Source organism: Barbus barbus (genome assembly GCF_936440315.1).
Source record: "Barbus barbus genome assembly, chromosome: 1".
NCBI classification, from domain to species: domain Eukaryota; kingdom Metazoa; phylum Chordata; class Actinopteri; order Cypriniformes; family Cyprinidae; genus Barbus; species Barbus barbus.
The window spans coordinates 5635016-5658449 of NC_136729.1; the positions used below are offsets into that span (position 1 = coordinate 5635016).

The window sequence follows — 23434 nt, forward strand, 5'->3', positions numbered from 1 at the left end:
ATAAAATGGACTTCATTGGGACCCAAACGGTTCAAGGTCCAAATGACAGTTTCAGTGCAACTTCAAAGGGCTTTAAACGATACCAGACGATGTATAAGGGTCTTATCTAGCGAAACGATCGGTCATTTCAAAAATAAATAAAAGTTTAAGTTTTATAAGCACAAATGCCCGCCTTGCTCTGTTCTGTGATGCGCGTTCATGACGTCACGTAATACGCAATGACGTGGAAAAGGTCACGGTTGACTTAGGCGGACGTACCGAGTCAGTGTTTACAAATGTGCGAAAGGAGGACCATATACACATATTCAAATGTCTTTGTGTCAGTTTATCGTTTAAAATGCTCATTTCGTGTGCGTATCCTGGGTGTTTTAATATTAAAAAGCCTACTGACTCGGTACTTCCGCCTACCTCAACCGTGACCTTTTCCACGTAATTGCGTATTACGTGACGTCATGAACGCGCATCACAGAACAGAGCAAGGCGAGCATTTGTGCTTATAAAACTTAAACTTTTTTATTTATTTTTGAAATGACCGATCGTTTCGCTAGATAACACCCTTATTCATCGTCTGGTATCGTTTAAAGCCCTTTGAAGCTGCACTGAAACTGTCATTTGGACCTTGAACTGTTTGGGTCCCAATGAAGTCCATTATATGGAGAAATGTTTTCATCAAAAACCTTAATTTCTTTTCGACTGAAGAAAGAAAGACATGGACATCTTGGACGACATGGGGGTGAGTAAATTATCAGCAAAAGTTTTTGTTTTCAAAAGTGAACTAATCCTTTAAGCCATGCCAAAAGAAACTTGCTATTTATGTGAGATTCTTCTACAAGAATCTAACGGAGTTGAACAGCCAGAATTAAGTCTTTTAACTCAGAAATAGAATCATGAAGCATGGTTTGTAGTGTACAGTGGCCCCAAAAAGTATTTGGACACTTAATCTGCTTTTAAAAACACTTGAAAATCATTACATTAGACAACAAAATATCAAACCAAGTGCCATTTGTGTCAAAGAAAGATATACATTGCAAAATATTTCAAGTTTGCAAATAATAAAACATTTACATGTACATTTATGCAGTTTATAGACACTATCCAAAGCAACTTATGGTTTATTCAATGTAAACATTTTATCCAGTGTTGGGGAAAGTTACTTTTAAAATAATGCATTACAATATTGCGTTGCTCCATGAAAAGTAACTAATTGTGTTTAGTTACTTTTTATTAAAAGTAATGCATTGCATTTTATTTAGTTACTTTTTGTCTCCTTAGCTGGGCTTGCTTATCTATTTTTAATAATAAAATACCAAAAGTTATATTTTTTGGCAACTGTAAAGGCCCTTTCACACCAAAAGTGAATTTAAGAAGCCTCAGCCTGGAGGAAATGCCTCTGTTTTTGCACCTAGCTCCCACTTTCTCTCAACATGGGGACAGGAGATGTCAGTGAATAAATGGGCAAAAAATAGTAACTATTTATTTGCAAAAGCAACTTAAAAAGTAATGTTACTTGAAAAAAGTAATCTGATTACATAACTGGCATTACTTATAATGCATTATCCCCAACACTGATTGAATCAGTACATGCATTCCCTGAGGATCAAACCTGTGAACTTGTTGCTAGCACTAAACTACAGGATATGCAATAAGAAAAGTAAAGGAAACCTTTAGTGTCATTTGTTTTCACATTACACTTGGTGGTGTTAAGCAGCCAGACGCTTTTGGGGCCTCTGGAGATGATATCAATTTCTTATCTGATGAATGACAATGCAGAGTTCTTAATGGAGATGTAGGTTCTATTTTTATTAGCTGTACATTGGAGCTTTGTGTTAAGGTCACTGTATCAAGTGTGCTCCTTGAGTCCGAGTTTGTTCCTGAAATAAAGTAATGAGTCTGGTGACTGCACGCTGATCTGCGTTTGACAAAGGGGTGATGTCTCGGTAACGCGTCTTGGGTTCCGCAATTAGAAAAGACGCTCATCGGTTGGACCCATTTCCCTCCTTAGTGTCACACGTTTTAAAAATGGGCTCACTTCCATTAAATATAGATATGAGGAGTGTGGTTAAAAGTACTCGCTGTACATTGTGGTCCTCCTGTTGATGTACTTTGAGTGGGAGGGCATTTGAGAACTGATCGTTAAAGACTGGTTGTGATTGGTTGGAAAGTTTGAGGTTGTAAACAATTTGCAAGCTAGTTTTGACATTATTTCGAAAGCCTGGATTTACAACACACAGTCTCCTTTAGTGCTTCCCTTTTGCTGTCTCTGTCTCTCTCTATTCTTGTTGTTCAGTGTCTTTTACTAGTCAGGGCATGCATGAATGTCAAGCTCCATTGCTGCCACAGAGCTCCTGCGCATGTTTGTTTGAGTTTGCGTATGTTTTAAATATGAATGCAGTCTGAACAATTTGAAGTCTGCTTGTGAATACATTTTGATGCATTTTGCAGGTGTGTGTTTGTGATGTTGTGACACGGCAGGTAAAGATTTCTTCTGGAAGGTTCTAGGTTTAGAGGCTTAGCTCTTGTATTGCCATTGTAACTTTGATTTGTCATTGCAAGAAATGTTTTACTTTGAATAAAAAAAGTTTACAATATATTCACATTAGTTTGCACAGTATATCTGTACCATATCAGTTATTAGCCAATTTTAGAGATTATGTATTGGATAGACCATATAATATTTAAGGAATATATCATATGTTCCACTGCTCATTTCCCATTAGATTAACTGAGGTAAAGGTTAAAAGTTAATCTTTTAAAATGACTTTTAACACTGTTAATTGTCATTTTACATTTTTAGCAGATCTCAAAATGAATATAGGCTAAATTTTTCATACATTGTAATGTGATTCATCTATAGTGTTTCAAAGTGTTGTTCTTTGGTGTGGCATTTGAAATTTTAGACAACATAATATAGAATTTTTTAATATCTGCAATTTGTCATAACAAAAAATACTGGCTTATAAATATTGTGCAGAATTTTAATATCAGTGCATCCCTATTAAAAAAAAATAACAGCGCTAAACTGGGTGTAAATGCCAGTATAGGAACGTTATTTGAAAGTTATACAAACGTACATGATGAAGTGCAGGCTCATGGTAAGAATCTTTTTTTATATAAAAGATGTAAGCTGTAAAGAAGAAAATGTTTTGTGTGTCTGATAATGTTTTAAGGCCTGTTAAGTGCTCAGTGGGGCACTTTTAACCGTCTCTCTCTGCCAGTGTGCTGTAGTGTGAGAGTGGGTGCTAATGATGTTCCGGTAAGTGCTGTCTTGGACCACCTGTCTAAATGGCAATATGAGAAATATGATGATCGAAATCCCATTCATCATATACACGCTCATCCAGACTCCTACACCTCTGTTTTGTCATACACTCAACACCATACTGAGCAAGCTCCAATGCTCATTCAGCTACTGTTTGCCTCATGTGTTAGTTTGCAGTGCACATGCTCCGGCACACTGTGCAGTGACAATTTTGTGGGCAGCTCCCTGTTAAAAACAAATGCTGTACAGATCATTTATAAGCAGGCTGCGTGGTTTCTGTCCTCTTTGGATTCCATGGAAAGCTCCACAGAATTTGAACAGCTGTCATTCACAAAGCTCTACACATCCCCCCCCCCCAACCGTTGTTTGCTTGTTGAAAAAAATTAAGCTGATTGGATGCTGCTTTCAGCTACCGGGTGTACAGTAACCTCAGCTCCATTTGATGTTTTACCATATTAAAGGAATGGTTTACCCCAAAAAATGAAATTTGCTGAAAATGTACTCACCCCAGTAGTTTTTTTTTTTTTTTTTTTTTTTTTTTTTTTTTTAAATGTGTTTTTTTTCATCTGAACAGATTTGAAGAAATTTAGGATTAGATCACTTATTTATCAATGATCCTCTGTAGTGAATGGGTCCCATCAGAATGAGAGTCTGATAAAAACATTACGGTAATCCACAAGTATAAACCAAGTCCATCAGTTAAACTGCGTGTTTGTAAGAAATAAATCCATCAAGACCTTTTTAGCTTTAACCGTTACTTCCAGCTAACATCATCTCTAGTACTCTATCCATAATATTCATTCATCTCGTCTGAATCAGGAGAGAAATATGCACGGATCAAGCACTATTTGCAAGCCAGAAGAGATGGTATAAAGTTAACACTCTTTAATCAATGGATTTGTTTATTACAAACTTGCAGCTTTTTGCTTGGCTTAATTGACAGACTCGAGACGTGAATTACTTATGGATTATTGTGATATTTTTATTAGCTGTTTGGAGTCTCATTCTGATGGCATCCATTCACTGCAGAGGATCCATTGATGAATAAGTGATTTAATGGTAGATTTCTCCAAAAATGCTCCAAATGATCTTGAATGCCCAAGTTAATTGTCAGCAAATTTTAAAAGGGTCATCGGATGCAAAATTCTCACACAAATGTGTGTTGGAAGTGTGTACACATCCATCCTATAATGATAAATATCCACCCAGTGATTTTTTTTTATTTTTTTAATCCCTGTTTTAAAATCCCCTTCCTAAAATCAGGCTGTTCTGAGATTCCTGTCAGAATGATGTAGTTCTGTACAGGCCGCTCACACGATAGTTGATTGACAAGGCTGTCTTACCTTAGACCCGCCCTGAGTGAGCTGTCATCAGTCTGCCATTGTGTCGACTCCGGTGCAGGGGAAGACGAGATGTATCCGATTAAGCGATTGAGGTGTTTTGTTGTTGGATGTAGTAATGAACATAGCAGTCGTCATTAACTCCCGACATCTGAGCTGCTGAAGACGCAGAGGATTAACGTTACTTTCGTTTTGAAGGGAATGCACCGATCCCCAATCTGCCTAAGTGCATCTGTTTGTGTGAATCATTCGTGATCCATCTTCATCAACAGAGGAAGTGAGTATAAGGGTTTTTTATGAATCTTTGCAAATCGCCTTTCCTAATAACGTGCTAGTTAGCCAGTTTCACGGCTAAAGTACTGCTCGTCACTTCACGGAAGAGAGGGGCAGGGTGAGCAGAGCTCATTAGCATTTAAAGAAACATGGACTAGAATGGCTTGCTTTAAACAGAGCTGATTTTGACATGGTAAAATAAAGTTTTAAAATTACACTACCATTGAGAAATTTTAACCAAAGTATGTTAGAGACTGTTCATTAAGACCCTAAAGAATCATATCAACTTGTGGAAGATGGGCATCCGATGACCCCTTTAATTTTTGGGTGAACTATTCCTTTAATCCGTTCTGTTTAGTGAACTTAATTTCAGCTACTTGATTAAGTGTTGATTACAGCTTTCTGTTTAAGTGAATCAACATCATAAAATATGAAAGCACACAGATGTATACCTTGCATGCCTGCCTATCATATAAAACAAGACTTTCTCTCAGTTGCCATAAATTCTCTTTTTCTGTTGACAAACATTCTCACTACACAGATATTTTTATCGCAGGATGCTGAAATAATAAGGCGTCTTCTGTATCCATCCCTGAGAATGCAATGCACCTCAGCACTGTTTACCTTTTGATAAAAGGAGTGCGCACACACCCTCAGATGTGTGAGCAATCGTACACACTCCCTCACTCAAGCTGCAGGGCTGTTATATCAGATAATTTATGGATTTTAAAGTGTCCTGCTATTGATCTTCATGAGACTCACAAAAGCAGATAATGATGCTCATTGTTATCATGATATCTTAGCTTGCACGCTTTGGCGCTGCAGGGCAAGATCAGCCAGCCAGCCAGACAGCACGGCACAGGTTTGGGTGTCATCAATCAGGGATGGGTTTCTGCCTTTGCTTGTTTACATTGTCTATACAAAAGCAATATGACAATCAAAGATGAAGAATACTCTTGAAGCTTGGATGCAGATAGTTTCAATCCTTTAGGGAAATTCTTGCTCTGGGTTATATAATTGTGTGTGTATGGAAATATCTCTTGTCATCAAGGGAACATGTTCAGACAACATTAGAGTTAGTCAACAGCATACTTTTTTAATTTATAGTGATGAAATGAAACACGCTTTATAATTTCTGCTTCATAAATCATTTTTTGTAGTTGCTATGAACCAAAATATTATGGTTCTCAGTTCAACTGCTTGTTGAAAGCATATACGTGTTATTGGGGCTGCTACTGAGTCCAGATATGGACCAGACGGCTTGAGTGGGCAAACCTCCAGCTTGATACCAAGCAGTATGTTGTGGGTCTGTTTCATATTTCCTGTGAGATGTGCCCTGATGAGCCACTCAAACAAATGAAAGAAATGAACATGGATGCTATAAGCACCAAAGCATCTCATGAAGTTACATAATGTTAGTCTTACACGGTCAGTACCACAAATTTGCCTGTATTTGATTATGTACAAATGTAATGTGAGATGTACAAATAGTACAGAATCTTTAAATCAGTTTTTAAACATTTCGTGTAACTTTGTTTAGAAAATTTTAACTTTAAACTTGTCTAAATTAAGTTCCACATTTTCAATATAGACTCCACTATGTTTCCTCCCGAGTACAGATAATGTCTCTAGCAGCCAGGGACTTTGAAGTCTGGGATGAATCGTGTGTGTGTGTGTGTGTGTGTGTGTGAGGGAGAAAAGGGCCAGAGATCTCTGTCCAGCTGGCCAATACATGAATAGAGCTCTAAAGTGTCTGTCTGTCACAAAAGTATTTTCTCTCTCTTTTCCTCCGAAGGTGCAGCATCGTACCACGGGGCAGGTGATGGCTCTGAAGATGAACACCATGGCCAGTAACAAAGCCAACATGCTGAAGGAGGTACAGCTGATGAACCGCCTCAGACATCCCAACATACTCAGGTCTGCATTGCACACACCCTCTGACAGCAGAGCTGGTCAACACTGAATATTAACCGTATATGTGCAGTGATGTTGTCAAAATAAAAAAAAAATATATATATATAATAATACTATGATTATATGTGCTTTTTTATTTGACCATTAAGACGGCCACTAGAAATTATATTTATATAAAAAATACATTATATTTATAATACAGTGTTTGCTTTCTGACTTTGTAATTGTTTTTTTTTTTTTTTTTTTTTTTTATTATTTAAAAAAACTTAACTTTTTTTTTTTTCTAGCATTAAACTGGCAACAATAATTGTTAGATTAAAAATAATGGTTGCTCTGATTGGGAAGGAAACTATTTCAGAGTAAATGCGTTAACATTTAAAAAAAAATTAAGATTCTCTTTTTTTTTTTTTTTTTTTAAAGGAATACTTTTATTCAGCAAGGATGTAGTAAACTGATCTTTTTTGGTCTTTACTCTCACTTTTGATTAATTTCAAATAAATCCTGATCTTTAGAATTGTTTTATTCATCAAAGAACTCTGGAAAAACTCTTGCGGTCTATAAAATTCAGTATCTGTTTATGTAGAAACAAATATTGAAACACAAACCTTCCATAATCCCTTAATTCTTTAGTTTATGATGCAAAATTAAATTGCATACTATTTTAAAAAAAAACAAAAAAACAAATGTAGTAAAAGTGCTGTAATCAGTTTAAGCCATTTTGATAACTTAGTCAGACTTGGTCACTGAGTTGCTGCAAGCACAATCAGAATACCATAACTACAATCTGATGCCATCTATACCACTCTACCACCTCAGTACCTGGGTTGTGAGGGTTAGCTTGGAAATAATATCACCAGTCCCTGGTCTGATGGCTCTTCCCCCTCTTGTGTACTAACAGCCTACAGTCAGGAGAGTTTCCAACTGGATGTTTGTTCATTTTTATGAATTTCCAAGTGTTCATTTGAATAATTCATTAATTTATTTCTAAATTCACATTTAGAAGTTTGTATCCGTTCTTGCCTCTGGAATGGAAAGAATTATTTGTTTTGTTTTAAGTCCATCTTACCTAGAGGACAAAGTCTGTGCTGTTGAGCAATAAACACTGCATTGTATGAGAACATGAATATTGATGTCACAGGATGGCAGCTTTTGTCTTGCCTCCATAACTGCAGCCACTGTTTATGTAGAGTAAAATATTTAATTGGAAGCTGGGGAGTAGAGGATGGAGCAACACATTATTAACCATGAAATACAAATATATTTATCTTAAACAAATCCCCACATGAATACGGGGGTGTATTTGTTTGCATGTGCCAGGGCAAGAAGTCTACGTCTTTTGTCTGCTTAACCTGCACCAGCTTGTGTGGTCTCATGTGTTTGAATTAAGTCTGTGTGTTCAAGTTTATTTGTGTAGCGCTTTTTTACGATACAAATCGTTGCAAAGAAGCTCTACAGGAAATTAAGTTTCCACAATATATTTATATTGCAGAACCTTAATATATTTAAAATATGGCAAAATTTGGTAATTCTGTATGTTGTCTGAGCATTGGCATCATCTGAGGTCATCTGAGGGGTTGGCATCATCTCTTCTCAGGTGTTCGGTCATCTCAGATCATTTAAGGGTTGGATCCAGACTGAAGCTTCTGTAATTCCTAGTTACCACGGATGTTAATCCCGTGACAGAAACAGAGAAACAAATAGAGACATAAATAGCGTAGCTGCTGTTCCATCTAAGCAAAAATTATTTTTTCAACCCAAGCTAAAGAATTTACATTTGATCAGATACAACTGCAGTACAAGATTATAAGATGCATTATGTGAATGCTTGGCTAAAGAGATGTGTCTTTTAATCTAGATTTAAACAGAGAGAGTGTGTCTGAACCCCGAACGTTATCAGGAAGGCTATTCCAGAGTTTGGGAGCCAAATGTGAAAAAGCTCTACCTCCTTTAGTGGACTTTGCTATCCTAGGTACTACCAAAAGTCCAGAGTTTTGCGACCTTAGGGAGCGGGTTGGATTGTAGCGTGGTAGAAGACGAGTTAGGTACGCAGGAGCTAAACCATTTAGGGCCTTATAGGCAAGTAATATTTTGTAAATGATACGGAACTTAATAGGTAGCCAGTGCAGAGACTGTAAAATTGGGGTAATATGATCATATTTTCTTGACCTGGTAAGAACTCTAGCCGCTGCATTTTGGACTATCTGTAGCTTGTTTATTGAAGATGCAGGACAACCAGCTAGCAGTGCATTACAGTAGTCCAGTCTAGAGGTCATGAATGCATGAACTAGCTTTTCTGCATCAGAAACAGGTAGCATGCTTCGAAGCTTGGCAATGTTTCTAAGATGGAAGAATGCTGTTTTTGTAACATGGGAAATATGGTTTTCAAAGGACAAGTTGCTGTCTAATATAACACCCAGATTTTTTACTTTAGAGGACGTAACGGTGCATCCGTCTAGTTGCAAATTGTAATCCAAGAGATTCGGTGTACTTTTTTTTTTTTTTTTTTTTTTTTTTTTTTTTTTTTTTTTTTTTTTTTTTGGTCCAATAAGTAATATCTCTGTCTTATCTGAATTTAATAGGAGGAAATTATTGGTCATCCAATCTTTTACACTTTTTACACAATCTATTACCTTAGTTGAGAAGTTTCATCTGGTCTTGTTGATATATATTGTTGAGTATCATCAGCATAACAATGAAAACTAATCCCGTATTTTCTAATATTACCAAGGGGCAACATGTATATTGAAAATAGCAGAGGACCTAGGACAGATCCTTGTGGTACTCCATTCTTTACTGGTGATAATTGAGATGACTCCCCATTTAAATGAACAAAGTGGTAGCGATCGGACAGGCAGGATCTAAACCATCTTAAAGCCTGCCCTTGAATAGACAGTATAGTTTTGTAATCGATCTATGAGTATGTCATGGTCTATAGTGTCGAACGCAGCACTAAGATCAAGTAATACTAGCAATGAGATGCAGCCTTGGTCTGAAGCAAGAAGCAAATCATTTGTAATTTTAACAAGTGCAGTTTCTGTGCTATGTTGAGGCCTGAAACCTGACTGAAATTCTTCATAGAGAGAAGTTTTTTGTAAGTAGGAACACAATTGAGCAGACACAACTTTTTCTAAAGTTTTAGACACAAACGGAAGATTTGAAATGGGTCTGTAATTTGCCAGTTCATTAGAATCTAGTTGTGGTTTCTTAATAAGAGGCTTAATAACCGCCAGCTCGAATGGTTTTGGGACGTGACCTAAAGATAACGATGAGTTGTTAATATTGAGGTACAGGTAATAACTCTTTCAGTAGTTTAGTGGGTACAGGATCTAATAAACACGTTGTTGGTTTAGATGCACTGATAAGTTTATTTAGCTCTTCCTCTCCTAAAGTTGTAAAGCACTGCAGTTTTTGCGATGAATGAAGCTGAAATAGTAGACTCAGTAGAATCTACATTTGATATTGTATTTCTGATGTTATCCATTTTATCAGTAAAGAAATTCATAAAGTCATTGCTATTAAACTGTGAGGGAATATTTAGATCGAGTGGCATGTGTTTATTTGTTAATCTAGCCACTGTGCTAAATAAAAACCTTGGATTGTTTTGGTTATTATCTATGAGTTTGCGGATATGCTCTACCCTGGCAGCTTTTAGAGCCTGTCTATAGCTGGACATACTGTTTGTCCACGCAATTCTAAAAACTTCTAAGTTAGTTTTTCTCCATTTGCGCTCAAGATTACGAGTTTCTTTCTTGAGAGAATGGGTATAACTGTTGTACCATGGCGCAGTACGTTTTTCTCTAACCTTTTTCAATTTGAGGGGGGCAACAGCTTCTAATGTATTAGAGAAGATAGTGCCCATGTTGCTAGTCATTTCATCTAGTTCATGTGTATTTATGGGTACACAGAGCAGTTGAGATAAATCAGGCAGGTTATTTGTGAATCGGTCTTTGGTGGCTGGAACAATAGTTCTGCCCAGACGATAACGCGGAGCCATATAACTAATATCAGTAATACGCTAGGGCTGCCACTAACGACTATTTTTATTTCGATTAATCTGACTAATTTTTCGATTAATCTAAACGATTAATTTCCCGCAAAAAAAAACCAATAATAATAAAATTGAAATCAAAATTTTTTTTTTTTTTTTTATTTTTTTTTTAGTATTTACCAGAAATATTATTTACCAGAATTTATTTACGTGAAAAATGTAAATGTGCAGTATTTCTGAAAAAAATACTTTTTTTTTATATATAAAATCAATTAATTGGAGATGCTTTTTATTATTACAATTAAAATGGAATCCAGAAAATAATGGAAAACAGAATTTGGTAAAGATAAAATTGTAAAACTCTGAATTTGGAAATAAAATGGATTTCATAGGGCCCTATAATAATATTTTTTTGAGGTAATAAAAATAGATTTAAGTGAACAATAGCTTTTAAAATGACTTGAAGTACATATATAATAGCAATGATGCAATTAGTTCAAATAAAGTATCAAAAGCAAGAAATCATATGGTTTTATTGAACAAAACTGTTAAAATACACAATGTATTATAAACAATAGAGCTAATGTAGATTACGCATTACAACAAAAGCCGTGCAGACGGCCTGATGATTGTTTTTACACATTACTGTTTAATATTGACCAAGCACCGTTTAATTCAAACGTACACTTAATCTTTAATATTTGGCCATTTCTTTAGGACAGAAATGCTACAGCCGCTGTAATTACATGAATATGTGGACATCAAACCGTGTAAACTCAGAGTGAGGGTTTGAGCTTTCATTTTGAAACCGCGATGTATTCTCCTGTGTTTGTGTAGATTTATAAGTGATTTACCTTACAAATCTGATGAAATGGCGCGTGTTGCGTTCCCAGATGAACGTTATAATAAACAAACTCACAACAACATGCAGAGATGGAGTATGAGACGCTCCTCATGTAAATGATAACAGTTTCTGTGGAGTTACTGTGAACGGAGCCGTTGTGAGACGCACGTACTTAACCTACACGCATGTAAATAATTAAAGAGCATATACTGTGTGATCTGCATCGCATATAATTTAACTCATTGCTTTTGTGAATTCACAATTATGCTTATGATTTTTAAATGGGTTTAATATATCATGCAGCCTTGGAAAATAGTCTAAAAATGTGTTTTATTGATTCTCGTCCGTGAAATGCGCAACGTATTTTGCCGGTTAGTTGACGCGAGCAAAATGAAGTCGACAATTTTTAAAAATCGACTAGTCGGCTAAAATCGACGAATCGTGACAGCCCTATAATATGCAGCATGCACGATACAAGGACATCATCACTTTGAGGTACGATATCTATATCAGTAAGATCAATTCCATGCGATATAATTAAATCTAGCGTATGATTAAAACGATGAGTGGGCCCGGTGACGTTTTGCTTGACTCCAAAAGAGTTTATTAGGTCAGTAAACGCAAGTCCTAACACATAATTTGTATTATCAACATGAATGTTAAAATCTCCGACAATTAGCACTTTATCAACATTAACTAATAGATCTGAGAGGAAATCTGCAAATTCTTTTAGGAAATCTGTATATGGCCCTGGCGGTCTATACACAGTAGCCAAAGCAAGAGATGGGAGAGATTTATTTTGCATATCTAACAGTGTAACATTAAGCAGAAGTATTTCGAATGAGTTAAACCTCCTGTATCCTGTTTTCTGAGTAACATTGAGAATATCACTATATATTGTTGCAACACCGCCGCCACGACCAGTCTGACGGGGCTCATGTTTATAACAGTACATCAAAATTATTATCTGTGATCATTTCATTTACAATAACTGCTTTGGTGTGAGTGATCTGTTTAGGAGCCCAAGCTTTAAAAATTGTTTTTGTTCATTTATTTTGCGTTTTTCTGGTTTAGTCACAATCAGATTTTTTCTAGATCCTGCATTAAATTTATATGTTGACTTCGCTATTCGGGGAACAGACACAGTCTGTATAGATTGGACAATGCAAGTACTTCTATTTTTTAAGTGGGTAGTTCAAAAGTCATCATGGCAGTTATTTGAGAATCGGCTTACTAGTCAGATGGAGCGTAGCGTCCTGGAGATGTTGTCCGACAGGAGTTCCGCTCTGACTCTGCTGGGGTGCAGGCCATCAGCACGGACAAGCCTAGGACACTCCCAGAAAAGATTCCAATTATTAACAGAGCAGTTTCTGTTCTTTACACAATGATAATAACCATTCGTTTAAAGCAAAAAGTCTACTGAACCTTTTGTGTCCTCGTCGATACGTGGGAAGCGGTCCTGACACGATGATCGTCGTCGCGGGCGATGTGCTGCGTACCGTCTCGATCAGGCTCCTGAAGTCCCTCTTCAGTGTCTCCTTCTGCTGCAGCTTGGTGTCGTTAACCCCCGCGTACAGCACCAATGCTCTCGTCGCCCTTCAGGATCGCGGGTATCTGCACAGAAACATCGAGAACACGAGCACCGGGGAAACAGTGAGTGTGGACTTTCCAATGATCACAGCGTCGCGTTCTGTCTCGCGGAGGGGAGCGAAGCGGTTCCTGGTGCACCCAGGGTCCGTGGCGTCTCGGCGCCGGAGTGAAGGACATTTGGGAAGATCGCGTCCTGGGTGCACAGGGTCTGTGCAGAGAAACACACGGAGTAGAGGTGGTGGGAGTGTTAGCAGCGTGCTGTATACTTAACCCGGACTTGTGAGCGTCAGCCCGGGATGTTTCCAGCACGGCTCTCCGCTCTCTCAGCTGGGCCTGCTTCTTCACGGCCTCCAGCTGCACTGAATGCAGCTTGAATGTGTCCTCACCTGCACTCAAAGGTAGACACAAATCCGCCATTTAAGCAAGTAACAGTGAAACAATGGTAATGTGTGTGTGAATAGAGTATTAGCAATCTAAGCGAGATTAGCGGCAGCCACGCTGCCGATGCTAACGAGCTATAAACTAATAGCAGACTCCAGAAATCAAAATAAAACTAGTGATAAGGCGCTCTGGTTTTGTTTTAGAATGCTATAGGGGATATATTCACACGTTATAGAAACGAAAATGATAGTGTATAAAATTGTTTATAAGATAGATAATAGACGATAAAGAATCAACTTGATGGAGCTCAAACTCAAAACACGCAGTCACAAATCCGCGCATGTGTGTAAGAGAGAGAGCGTGCGAGAGTGTTTTAAATGCATGCTTAAGATTGCCTTCAAAATACAGGTGTTCCAGCTCACATTCTTGAGATTGGTCACTCTTGAAGGAACTTGTTAGCACCTTCTCCTGTTTTTTTTTTTTTTTTTTTTTTTTCAACACCCTTTACTTTTTCTCTGTGTGTGTCCCTTTAGGTTTGTGGGAGTGTGTGTACATGAGGGACATCTTCATGCTTTGACAGAGGTAAGAAAGTGAGAGTGCTGATAAAGCATAAAAAACAACCCGATTGTTGGATAAAATTTATTGTATTTATACTTTAAGACTGAATGTGTATACTACTGTTCAAAAGTTTAGAGTCAGTGTGATCTTTTTTTTTTTTTTTTGTGCTGTCCATATTAGCACGTTAACGCAGGCGATTCATTTTTTTCAGTTTAACGCAGGGGCGGAACCTAGGGTTGGCCACCCCACTCATAACTGCGGTTTCTGTCTGTTTTTTTCTTGACAAGAAGTGCATTTTAGTCGCAGAACGTCTTTACGATCCCATCAATTCAGAGACGTTTCAGACACGCGCTCCAGCTTCACTTCAGCGGCAGGCGTGAGTCAAACAAGCAAGGAAACCTACGCGCACTGTAGCCTGTATCAATTCGTATCAAAGGGAAAAATAAACTACGTGCATGAAATGTCATTGTCAGTTAAGGCATGAAGTTACCAAAAAGGCGATTAAAGCTGCCTTAAAACTGTGCATATATATATATATATGTATGTATGTATATATATGTATGTATATATATGTATATATGTATATATATGTATATATGTATATATGTATATATATATGTATATATGTATATATATGTATATATGTGTATATATATATGTATATATATATGTGTATATATGTATATGAGCTACATTAAGAAAGTCTTGGTTACGTATGTAACCCTCGTTCCCTGTAGGAGGGAACAGAGACATTACGTCGGTGACGGACGAATTGGGATCTCGCTTAGAGAGACCAATCCACTTGGAGTGTAACTAAATGAGCCAATGCACATTGGCATGTGATGATTGCATCCAGCTGCCGCTGATCACAGCGTGAGTATAAGTAGGCAGAAGGTGCAGCTAGAGATGGCTCGATACCATAATTTTGGCTTCGGTACGATACCAGAATGTAATACCTCGGTATCGATGCCATAGGTGACAAATAACCAGCCTCAAAAGATAAGTGAATTGAAAACAATTTTATTAATAATAATAATAATAATAAAAACGGATTCATATCTTAATAACTTTGTATCAAACTAAAAAAACCTACAGGGAACATGGGTTACATTTTGATGTTGGAGAAAAAAGAAATAGGCTAACTCGGCCTATTTCTCAATTCTCAGTCCTTGTGCCCCCCCACCCCCCGCTCTGCATATTTTGCATGTCTCTCTTAGTTAACACCTGATTCAGATAATCTCGTTAGACATGAGCTCCGTGCATGAACTGTATATCATTCACGGATTTTTGCTGCGCAACGTCTTCACGCACGGACGAGTGTGACATAATATACCTCTGTATATCAATTTAAATTCACTTCTTGTACACTTCAATGCACTTTGAATGTAACATACATTCGCTTTGAACTAGAATCATGGCGGAATATCCTGTGATGTCCACTTCGCAGGGCACTTGCGTTCAAATAGAACAAACGTCTGAAGCGATAAGAAAAACATACAAAATGTGCAGAGCGGGGAGGGCACGAGGACTGGAATTGAGAACCGCTGGGCTAACTGAAGTAATAACATGAAAATATATTCAAATCTTATCTTTTCAGTGCAAACAAAATGTCTCAATGTAACAAAAAAACCTACCGGGAACACGGGTTACATTTTGACTGAATTTGAAGAAAAAAAACTTACAACTGAAGTTGCGCAATTAGTGCAACAAATACCGCTTTATTGTAAAGTGTTATTCTAACAGTCAAAGTAATATTCAAAATCACGTTAATATTTCTCTCGCTCTTAGATTTTTTTCAGACTCTGCCAAAGAAAAAGCATTATAAATCTCTCTCTCTCGGCTGCTTCATATTAGCGGTCGACAGCTCGTCAGAAACATTCCCTTCATATTATTGATACTAAAATTAATATAGCAAAATTCTTGCTCAATTCAAATCCAATTAATATTCAATTGTATGAAATGCAAGTGCATATATTACGTGACCAAAACTTCAGTGGCTCTAGCGTGTCACACATGCACGTTTGTGCTTACTGTATTACATCTGTATGTGTGCTGATCAGTTGTAAATAAAAGTTAAAATTAAATCTGAATTTATGAATGATGCACTCACTTGTCGATCTCTTAATTTTCTGAAAAGATCAGGATGAGCAAGCGACAAGTGCTTAAAAAGCTTTGTGTTGTCTCTGTGGAAACGCATTATTTATAGCAACGCTTGCATACAGGAGCAGTAAGGTCAGTTCCTTCACCTTTGTCATCTGTTTTGTATGCAAAGTAATGCCATATTTCACTTCTACTGTTCTCTTTATTAATTTTTGGGTGTGTTGAGTTTAATCTGTTTGATCCATTGCGTTCTTCTGTTGTCACATTTACTGGTTGCGCAGAAATTTGGGAAGCACTGCCACCTACAGGTGCATCTTGCAACTGCAGCGTATGAAATACCGTATTGAGCAAAATTATGCTATCGTATACCGCGCATCCCTAGGTGCAGCGCGTTTTCGCTGAGGAGCTGAGCCGGTGACCCGGCTGCTCAGCGGTGGTATAGAAGCTGTGGCGACGGGACGTGACGTCTCCGTTCCCTCCTTCAGGGAACGAGGGTTACATGCGTAACCAAGACGTTCCCTTTCAGTCAGTCACGTCGGTGACAGACGAATTGGGATCCATACCAAACGGCCACGAATACTGCCCCTTCCAGTGTCCTGTGGAAGCCTCCTGCGCCCCTTCTTGGCATAGGTCGGTGCTTACAAGACCAGTTACTGTTGCTGTGGCACTACCCACTCAGTAAGACTGGAACTCTGGGGAAACATACCCGTTCCACTTGGAACAGGGACGCTACGGAAGCCCCATCCTTCCCGAAGGAGGTTCAGAAGCACTTGCACATGAACAACCGTTTAGGTGCATATGGAAATTAGAGGTGATTGTAACCCTCTAAGAAAAAATGACAGAAGTTGCCGGGGAACACGGATTCTGGAGTTATTCCGTGGAATTACACACATGGGATCCTTAGGTCTCTACATATGGAACCCAGCCCTATACCGGTTCTCACGGATTCATCAAGTGAGGGCCTGGCGCAAGACGCTCTGCCACGTGTGGCTGCCGAGGAGACGGAGGAGCTCGACAGGGTCTACAGTACGGACTCTCTGGAGTGATTTATGGCAAGCCGACCCGAAACCGGAGCCTCTCAGTGCTTCTACCCGTTTGAGGTGAGAACACAGGAGGAACCCGGCTCCACGTGAACGTGTTGGGGATTGCCCAGCCCTCAGCTCTACAAATATCTGCCAGCAAGACGCCGTGAGCCAGCACCCATGAGGTTGAAACACTTCTATTAGAGTGAGCTCTCAACCTGAACGTGCAGGGCACACCCTGTGCCTGGTAAGCCAGGGTGATGTCCTCTATCCAGAGGGCCATCCTCTGCTTGGAGACAGCGTTCTCTTTCTGCCGGCCTCCGTGACAGACAAAGAGCTGGTCTGAGGTCCTGAAGCTTTGTGTCCTGTCATCTCAATGCTTGGACGGGACAAAGCAAAGCTAGGGCTGGGTCTGCCTCCTTCGGGGGCAGCGCTTGCAGGCTCACCACCTGATCCCTGAAGGGAGTAGTTGGAACCTTGGGCACAAAGCCAGGCCGGGGCCTCAAGATTACCTGCGAGTCAGCCTGGGAGTCACAAAGTCCCCTACCCTCTTGATGGCGGCCAATGCAAACAGGAGCAGAGTCTTTATTAAAAGAAACTTCAGCTTGACTGTCTGCAAAGGCTCAAATGGGCCCTGCTGTAGTGCTCTGAGCACTAGAGACAGGTCCCAAGAAGTTATAGAGGGGGGCCGTGGAGGAGTTAAGGAACCTGATGACCAAGTCATACTTCCCTTCATCGCAGCCACATAGACTTTAAGGGTGGAGGGAGACAGCCTTCGCTCCAACCCATGCTGCAAAAACGACAGCACGACTCTGATCGGGCACTTCCAGGGGTCTTATCAGTGAGAAGAGCACCATTCAACGAACCACTTTAAGGCGTAAGCGTGTCTCATAGACGGTGCTCCTGCCAAAGTGATGGTGTCCACTACCTCTTGGGGTAGGTCACCTAGAACCTCCGCGTCCCTTCTAGACATGAAGTTTCCAGAGGTCTGGACACGGGTGCCATTAGGTGCCCCGTCTCTGAGTCAGTAGATCCTTCCTCAGAGCATACTTGCGAAGGCCCTGCAGCCAGCTGTGTGCCAGTGCGTCCGTGCCGAGCGTTCCCTCGGTCAGGGAGTAAATCAACTGGCAATAAGTCTGTAGAGACTCAAAAAGGTCTGCCTGAGCTAGTCCGAAACTTCTCCAAATCAGCTGGACCGTCTGGGGATGGAGTCTCTACTCTACGGGAAGCGCAGCTCGTGACCGCTTGTCGGCTGCCCGGTTGTGAAAGCCCGGAATGTGAATGGCAGGAAGCGACCTCCGATGCTTCCGACTCCAGAGGAGGTGGTGGTGGGCGAGTTGCGACATGCGGCGGGAGCGTAGACCACCTTGTCAGTGGATGTACGCAATGTTCACAGTGTTGTCCGTGCGGACCAGTACGTGCTTGCCTCGTAAACGCCTCTTGAGACAGTTCAAGGCCAGGCGTACTGCCAGCAACTCTAGGCAATTGATGTGCCAGTGCAGTTGGGGGCCTGTCCAAACCTCCGACACTGCAAGCCCATTGAACGTGGCACCCCCAGCCGGTGGTGAAGGCATCCGTGTAGACCACGGCATGCCTGGAGACCTGTTCCAGGGGCACTCCTGCATGGAGAAATGAGAGGTCTGACCACGGGGTGAAGGTTTGGCGCCAGGCTGGTGTGACTTGGACCCGGTGAGTGCCGCGTTGCCACACCCACCTCAGGACTTGGCCATGCAGCCAGTGTTGAAGCAGTCTCATATGAAACCGCCCCAGCGGCGTAACTGCTGCTGCAGCTGCCATATGCCCCAGGAGCCTCTGAAATTGTTTCAATGGGACCGTCATCCAGCTCTTGAACGTATTCAAGCAGTTCAACACTGACTGAGCACGTTCCTGCGTGAGGCGTGCTGTCTGATCGACTGAATCCAACTCCATACCGAGAAAAAAGATCCTCTGTGTTGGGGAGAGTTTGCCCTCTTCCCAGTTGACGCACAACTGATCCTGAGACAAAGCTAGTACAAGCTAGTTGTCAAGGTAGTTGAGAATGCAAATGCTACGTTCTCTGAAGAACGAGGGCTGCCCCCGTAACTTTCGTGAAGTCACGGGGTGACAGGGACAGCCCAAAGGGCAGGATCTTTTACTGATATGCCTGTCCTTTGAACACAAACCGCAGGAATGGCCTGTGGCGCGGAAGGATCGATACATGGTAGTACGCGTCCTTCAGGTTGATCGCTGCAAACCAATCTCGGGGATGGATGCACCCGAAGATGCGCGTGAGCATCTTGAACAGGAGCTTGTAAAGAGCTCAATTCAAGACGCGCAGATCCAAGATTGGCCGTAACCCACCACCTTTCTTCGGTACAATGAAGTAAGGGCTGTAAAACCCCATCCTCATATCGGCTGGAGGGACCGGCTCTATCGCATCCTTCGCCAACAGGACTGCAAACTCTGCACGCAAGACAGGGGCATCTGTCGCCTTCACGAACTGAATCACAGAGCCGAGTCAGATGCTCCACAGAAGCCAGCGAGATGGGCTTGTAAAACTGCCCATGCACCTCCGGGAAGAGTGGCACCGGGGCAGGGTGCTGAGAAACCAGTTGTCCAACCTCAAGGGCTTGGGACACGGTGGAGGTCTCCACTCAAGCCCTACCCTCTCAGTGGCCCAGGAAAGCGTAGCCGTCATTCCGGATCCGACTCGGGCATTGCTACTGCCGGAGTAGCAGGGCAGCTGAATCTTCTCCAGAAAGCTCCAGCTCACCCTCCGATGCAGCGATTAACATCCGGTCGTTGGGAGAAGCAGCAAGGATACTGCTAGTACGCTCCTTGTAGAGGGCCCAGCATGTTCCATTGGCAACTCAACTGGTTGCGGAGCGCAAGAGGAGCGATGTTCTCTGGAGGGTTTGCCACCACTGTAATCCTCAGACCATCCATGCCACCGTTTGAAGTAGTCCTCACCTGTCTGCAGCCAGAACAAGAACCAGATCGAGGCAGAGGCAACAGAGCTCCGCCCAGGCACGTGAGGCAGCGATCGTGACCATCACCCGGCGCCAAGTAACGACTGCATCCAGAAACGCACAGGTGACACGTTGTCTATAGCAAGACCCAAATCGTCTTTACAAAGATGTAACTTCGAGTTTGCCAGATGCAACGTTGCCTTTAAAAAGACGCACCCGTGAATTCTCTTTTAAGGGGAAAAAGCTCTTTTAGATGATCGCCTGGGACACAGACAGGGGGTAGTGCAGCCTGATGTGTGCAACCCACTCGACACGTGAAACCACCACCGCTGAAGCGACGTACCGACAACACCATGAGCTCCAAAGAGCACGCTGAACTCGTTCAGTCTTATCTCAGTAGAGTAGTCAGGAGCAAAACGATGTGATCGCTCAGCTCCAAAGGGAAAAGCTGAATATGCGCTGCACCTGCTGCCTACTTATACTCACGCTGTGATCAGTTGCAGCTGGATGCAATCATCGCATGCCACTGTGCATTGGCTCATTTAGTTACACTCGAAGTGGATTGGTCTCTCTAAGGGAGATCCCAATTCGTTGGTCACCGACGTGACTCGGGAGTGACCGACTGAAAGGGAACATGTCTCTAAAATGGTTTTCAAAACTGTCCTGGAGCATCCCAGCACGGTCTCCTTCATCTAACACACCTGATTCAACTCGTCAGCTCATTAGTAGAGACTGAAATGGGTCAGAAAAGGTGATGAGAGTTGAGAGAATGTGATGCGTGTCAGATCCGCATCACGTTCAGCAGCGGCAGCACTTAAAGAAATAGCAGCTAAGAACAACCTTATAACCAGCTGCTGTGATGTCTGTTCATCAAGAAAAAAAGAGGAAATCAATGACGTTTAAATAGCTGTAAGTATTTATCTGTGTTTAGTGTAGAATTTAGTGTCTGATAACTTTGTTCAATTTCTGTATATTTCTTCTTGGGGGCACAGGTAGCCTAGCTAAATATGACATTTATTATAAAGGGTTTACATTTACATTTAGTCATTTGGCAGACGCTTTTATCCAAAGCGACTTACAATTGGGGAATACAAAAAGCGATTAATCTTGAAGAGGCAATCAGACAGAGGAAGTGCTCGTAACACCAAGTCTCAGTCATTGGTCAAATAAGTACAAGCTAGTAAGTTATGTTTATTCCACCAGCCAGGAATGGTGAACGAGAATGTTCTGGAGAGTGATTTTGAGGCTCTCTGTGATGGTACCACAAGGTGTCGTTCACTAGCAGATCTCAAACTTCTGGAGGGGATGTAGGTTCGTAATAGTGAGTGGAATAGGAGGGTGCTGAGCCTGTGGTAGTTCTGTATGCAAGCATCAGTGTCTTGAACTGGATGCGAGCTGCCACTGGTAGCCAGTGCAAGGAGATGAAGAGAGGTGTAACATGCGCTCTTTTGGGTTCGTTGAAGATCAGTTGTGCCGCTGCATTCTGAATCATTTGTAGAGGTTTGATTGTGTTTGATGGCAGACCAGCCAGAAGAGCATTGCAGTAGTCCAGTCTAGAAACAACAAGGGCCTGGACAAGAAGTTGCGCAGCATGCTCTGTCAGAAAGGGCCTGATCTTTCTGATGTTGTGTAGTGCAAACCTGCAGGATTGAGCAGTCTTTGCAATGTGCTCTTTGAAGGTCAGCTGGTCATCAAAGATTACACCAAGATTTCTGACCGAAGTTGATGGGGTAATCCTTGATGAGCTTAACTGAATCTTGAAGTCATGCTGTAGAGTCGGAGTGGCAGGGAAGACCAGAAGTTCCGTCTTTGCCAGGTTGAGCTGTAGGTGATGTTCTTTCATCCATGCCGAGATGGCAGCCTGAGATCCGTGTAGCTACCGTTGGGTCATCTGGTTGAAAAGAGAGAGAGAGCTGTGTGTCATCGGCATAGCAGTGATAGGAGAAGCCATGTGCATGTATGATGGGACCCAGCGACGTAGTGTATGTGGAGAAGAGGAGGGGTCCAAGAACCGATCCCTGAGGAACTCCAGTGACCAGTTGATGTGGTTTGGATACCTCCCCTCCCCAGGCCACCCTGAAGGATCTACCGGTGAGATAGGATTCAAACCAGCGAAGTGGAATCCCAGTGATGCCCAGTGATGAGAGGGTAGACAGGAGAATCTGATGATTGACAATGTCAAAAGCAGCAGAAAGATCCAGCAGAATGAGGACTGACGATTTGGAATCAGCCTTTACAGTTCGCAGGGCTTCAGTGACTGAGAGTAGCGCAGTCTCTGTTGAATGGCCACTCCTGAAACCTGACTGTTTAGCATCCAGTTTGTTGTACTGTGAAAGAAACCGCGAGAGCTGGTTGAAGACAACTCGTTCGAGTGTTTTCCCTATGAATGGAAGGAGAGAGACAGGTCTGTAGTTATCTAAAAGAGAAACGTTTAATGTAGGTTTTTTGATCAGTGGGGTTACCCGAGCCTGCTTGAATGCTGTGGGGAAGATGCCTGTGAGGAGAGATGTGTTGATAATGTGTGTGAGTGCCGGTAAGAGTGTGGGAGAGATTGTTGAACTGAACGGAAGTATTAATTTCTTCAAAAAGTTATTTTCCTGATCCCAAATGTTTCAACAGTTGTTTCTTTATTTATAGGTAGCATTTCTTTTGCTTTATGTACTACCTATTTTTTTTCCCCACTAAGCTCAATGCATAGCATTCTGGAATTGCCTTTCCTGCTATGGATGCATGTGATGCGGCCTTAGAATTTGGTTAAAGCAAGATATCTTAGGAGACCCTGTGGAACAGCCTTGTTCTCCATTCTATTCTAGTTTAATGTGCAGAGACAATTCTAAGATAAGAGTCATTTATGGGTTGACATGAGGTATAACATGTAAACCGTTTTTAAACTTCTCATACTTACCTTTAACATCAGGTGGTTGTATAGAAGATGCCATCAGTGTTTGACCTCTGTGTGTGTTGTAGTACATTAATGGCGGTAATCTGGAGCAGCTGTTGAACAGTGACGTGTTCCTGTCCTGGTCTGTGAGAATAAACCTCAGTCGTGATATTGCCAGAGGACTGGAATACCTCCACAGCAAGGGTATATTTCACAGAGACCTTACGTCAAAGGTACACACACTAGAAGGGTCTTTATTACAGAGACTTTGTGTCAAAGGTACTCATGCACACACAAGTGTGTATTCCAGACACTTCACACTGGATTTGTACTGTA

General features: G+C 41.1%; 1 protein-coding gene across 3 annotated transcripts in view; it reads left to right on the plus strand.

Annotated features, from left to right (window-relative positions):
* LOC306866916 (dual specificity testis-specific protein kinase 2-like) overlaps positions 1-23434 on the plus strand; it is a 38868-nt gene that overhangs the window by 2710 nt on the left and 12724 nt on the right. For all 3 annotated transcript variants that reach the window (XM_079412356.1, XM_079412355.1, XM_079412354.1), the window contains exons 3-5: positions 6668-6789; positions 14123-14171; positions 23185-23331. In XM_079412356.1, coding sequence (XP_079268482.1) covers positions 6668-6789; positions 14123-14171; positions 23185-23331 — 318 coding nt within the window. The remainder of the gene's footprint in view (positions 1-6667; positions 6790-14122; positions 14172-23184; positions 23332-23434) is intronic.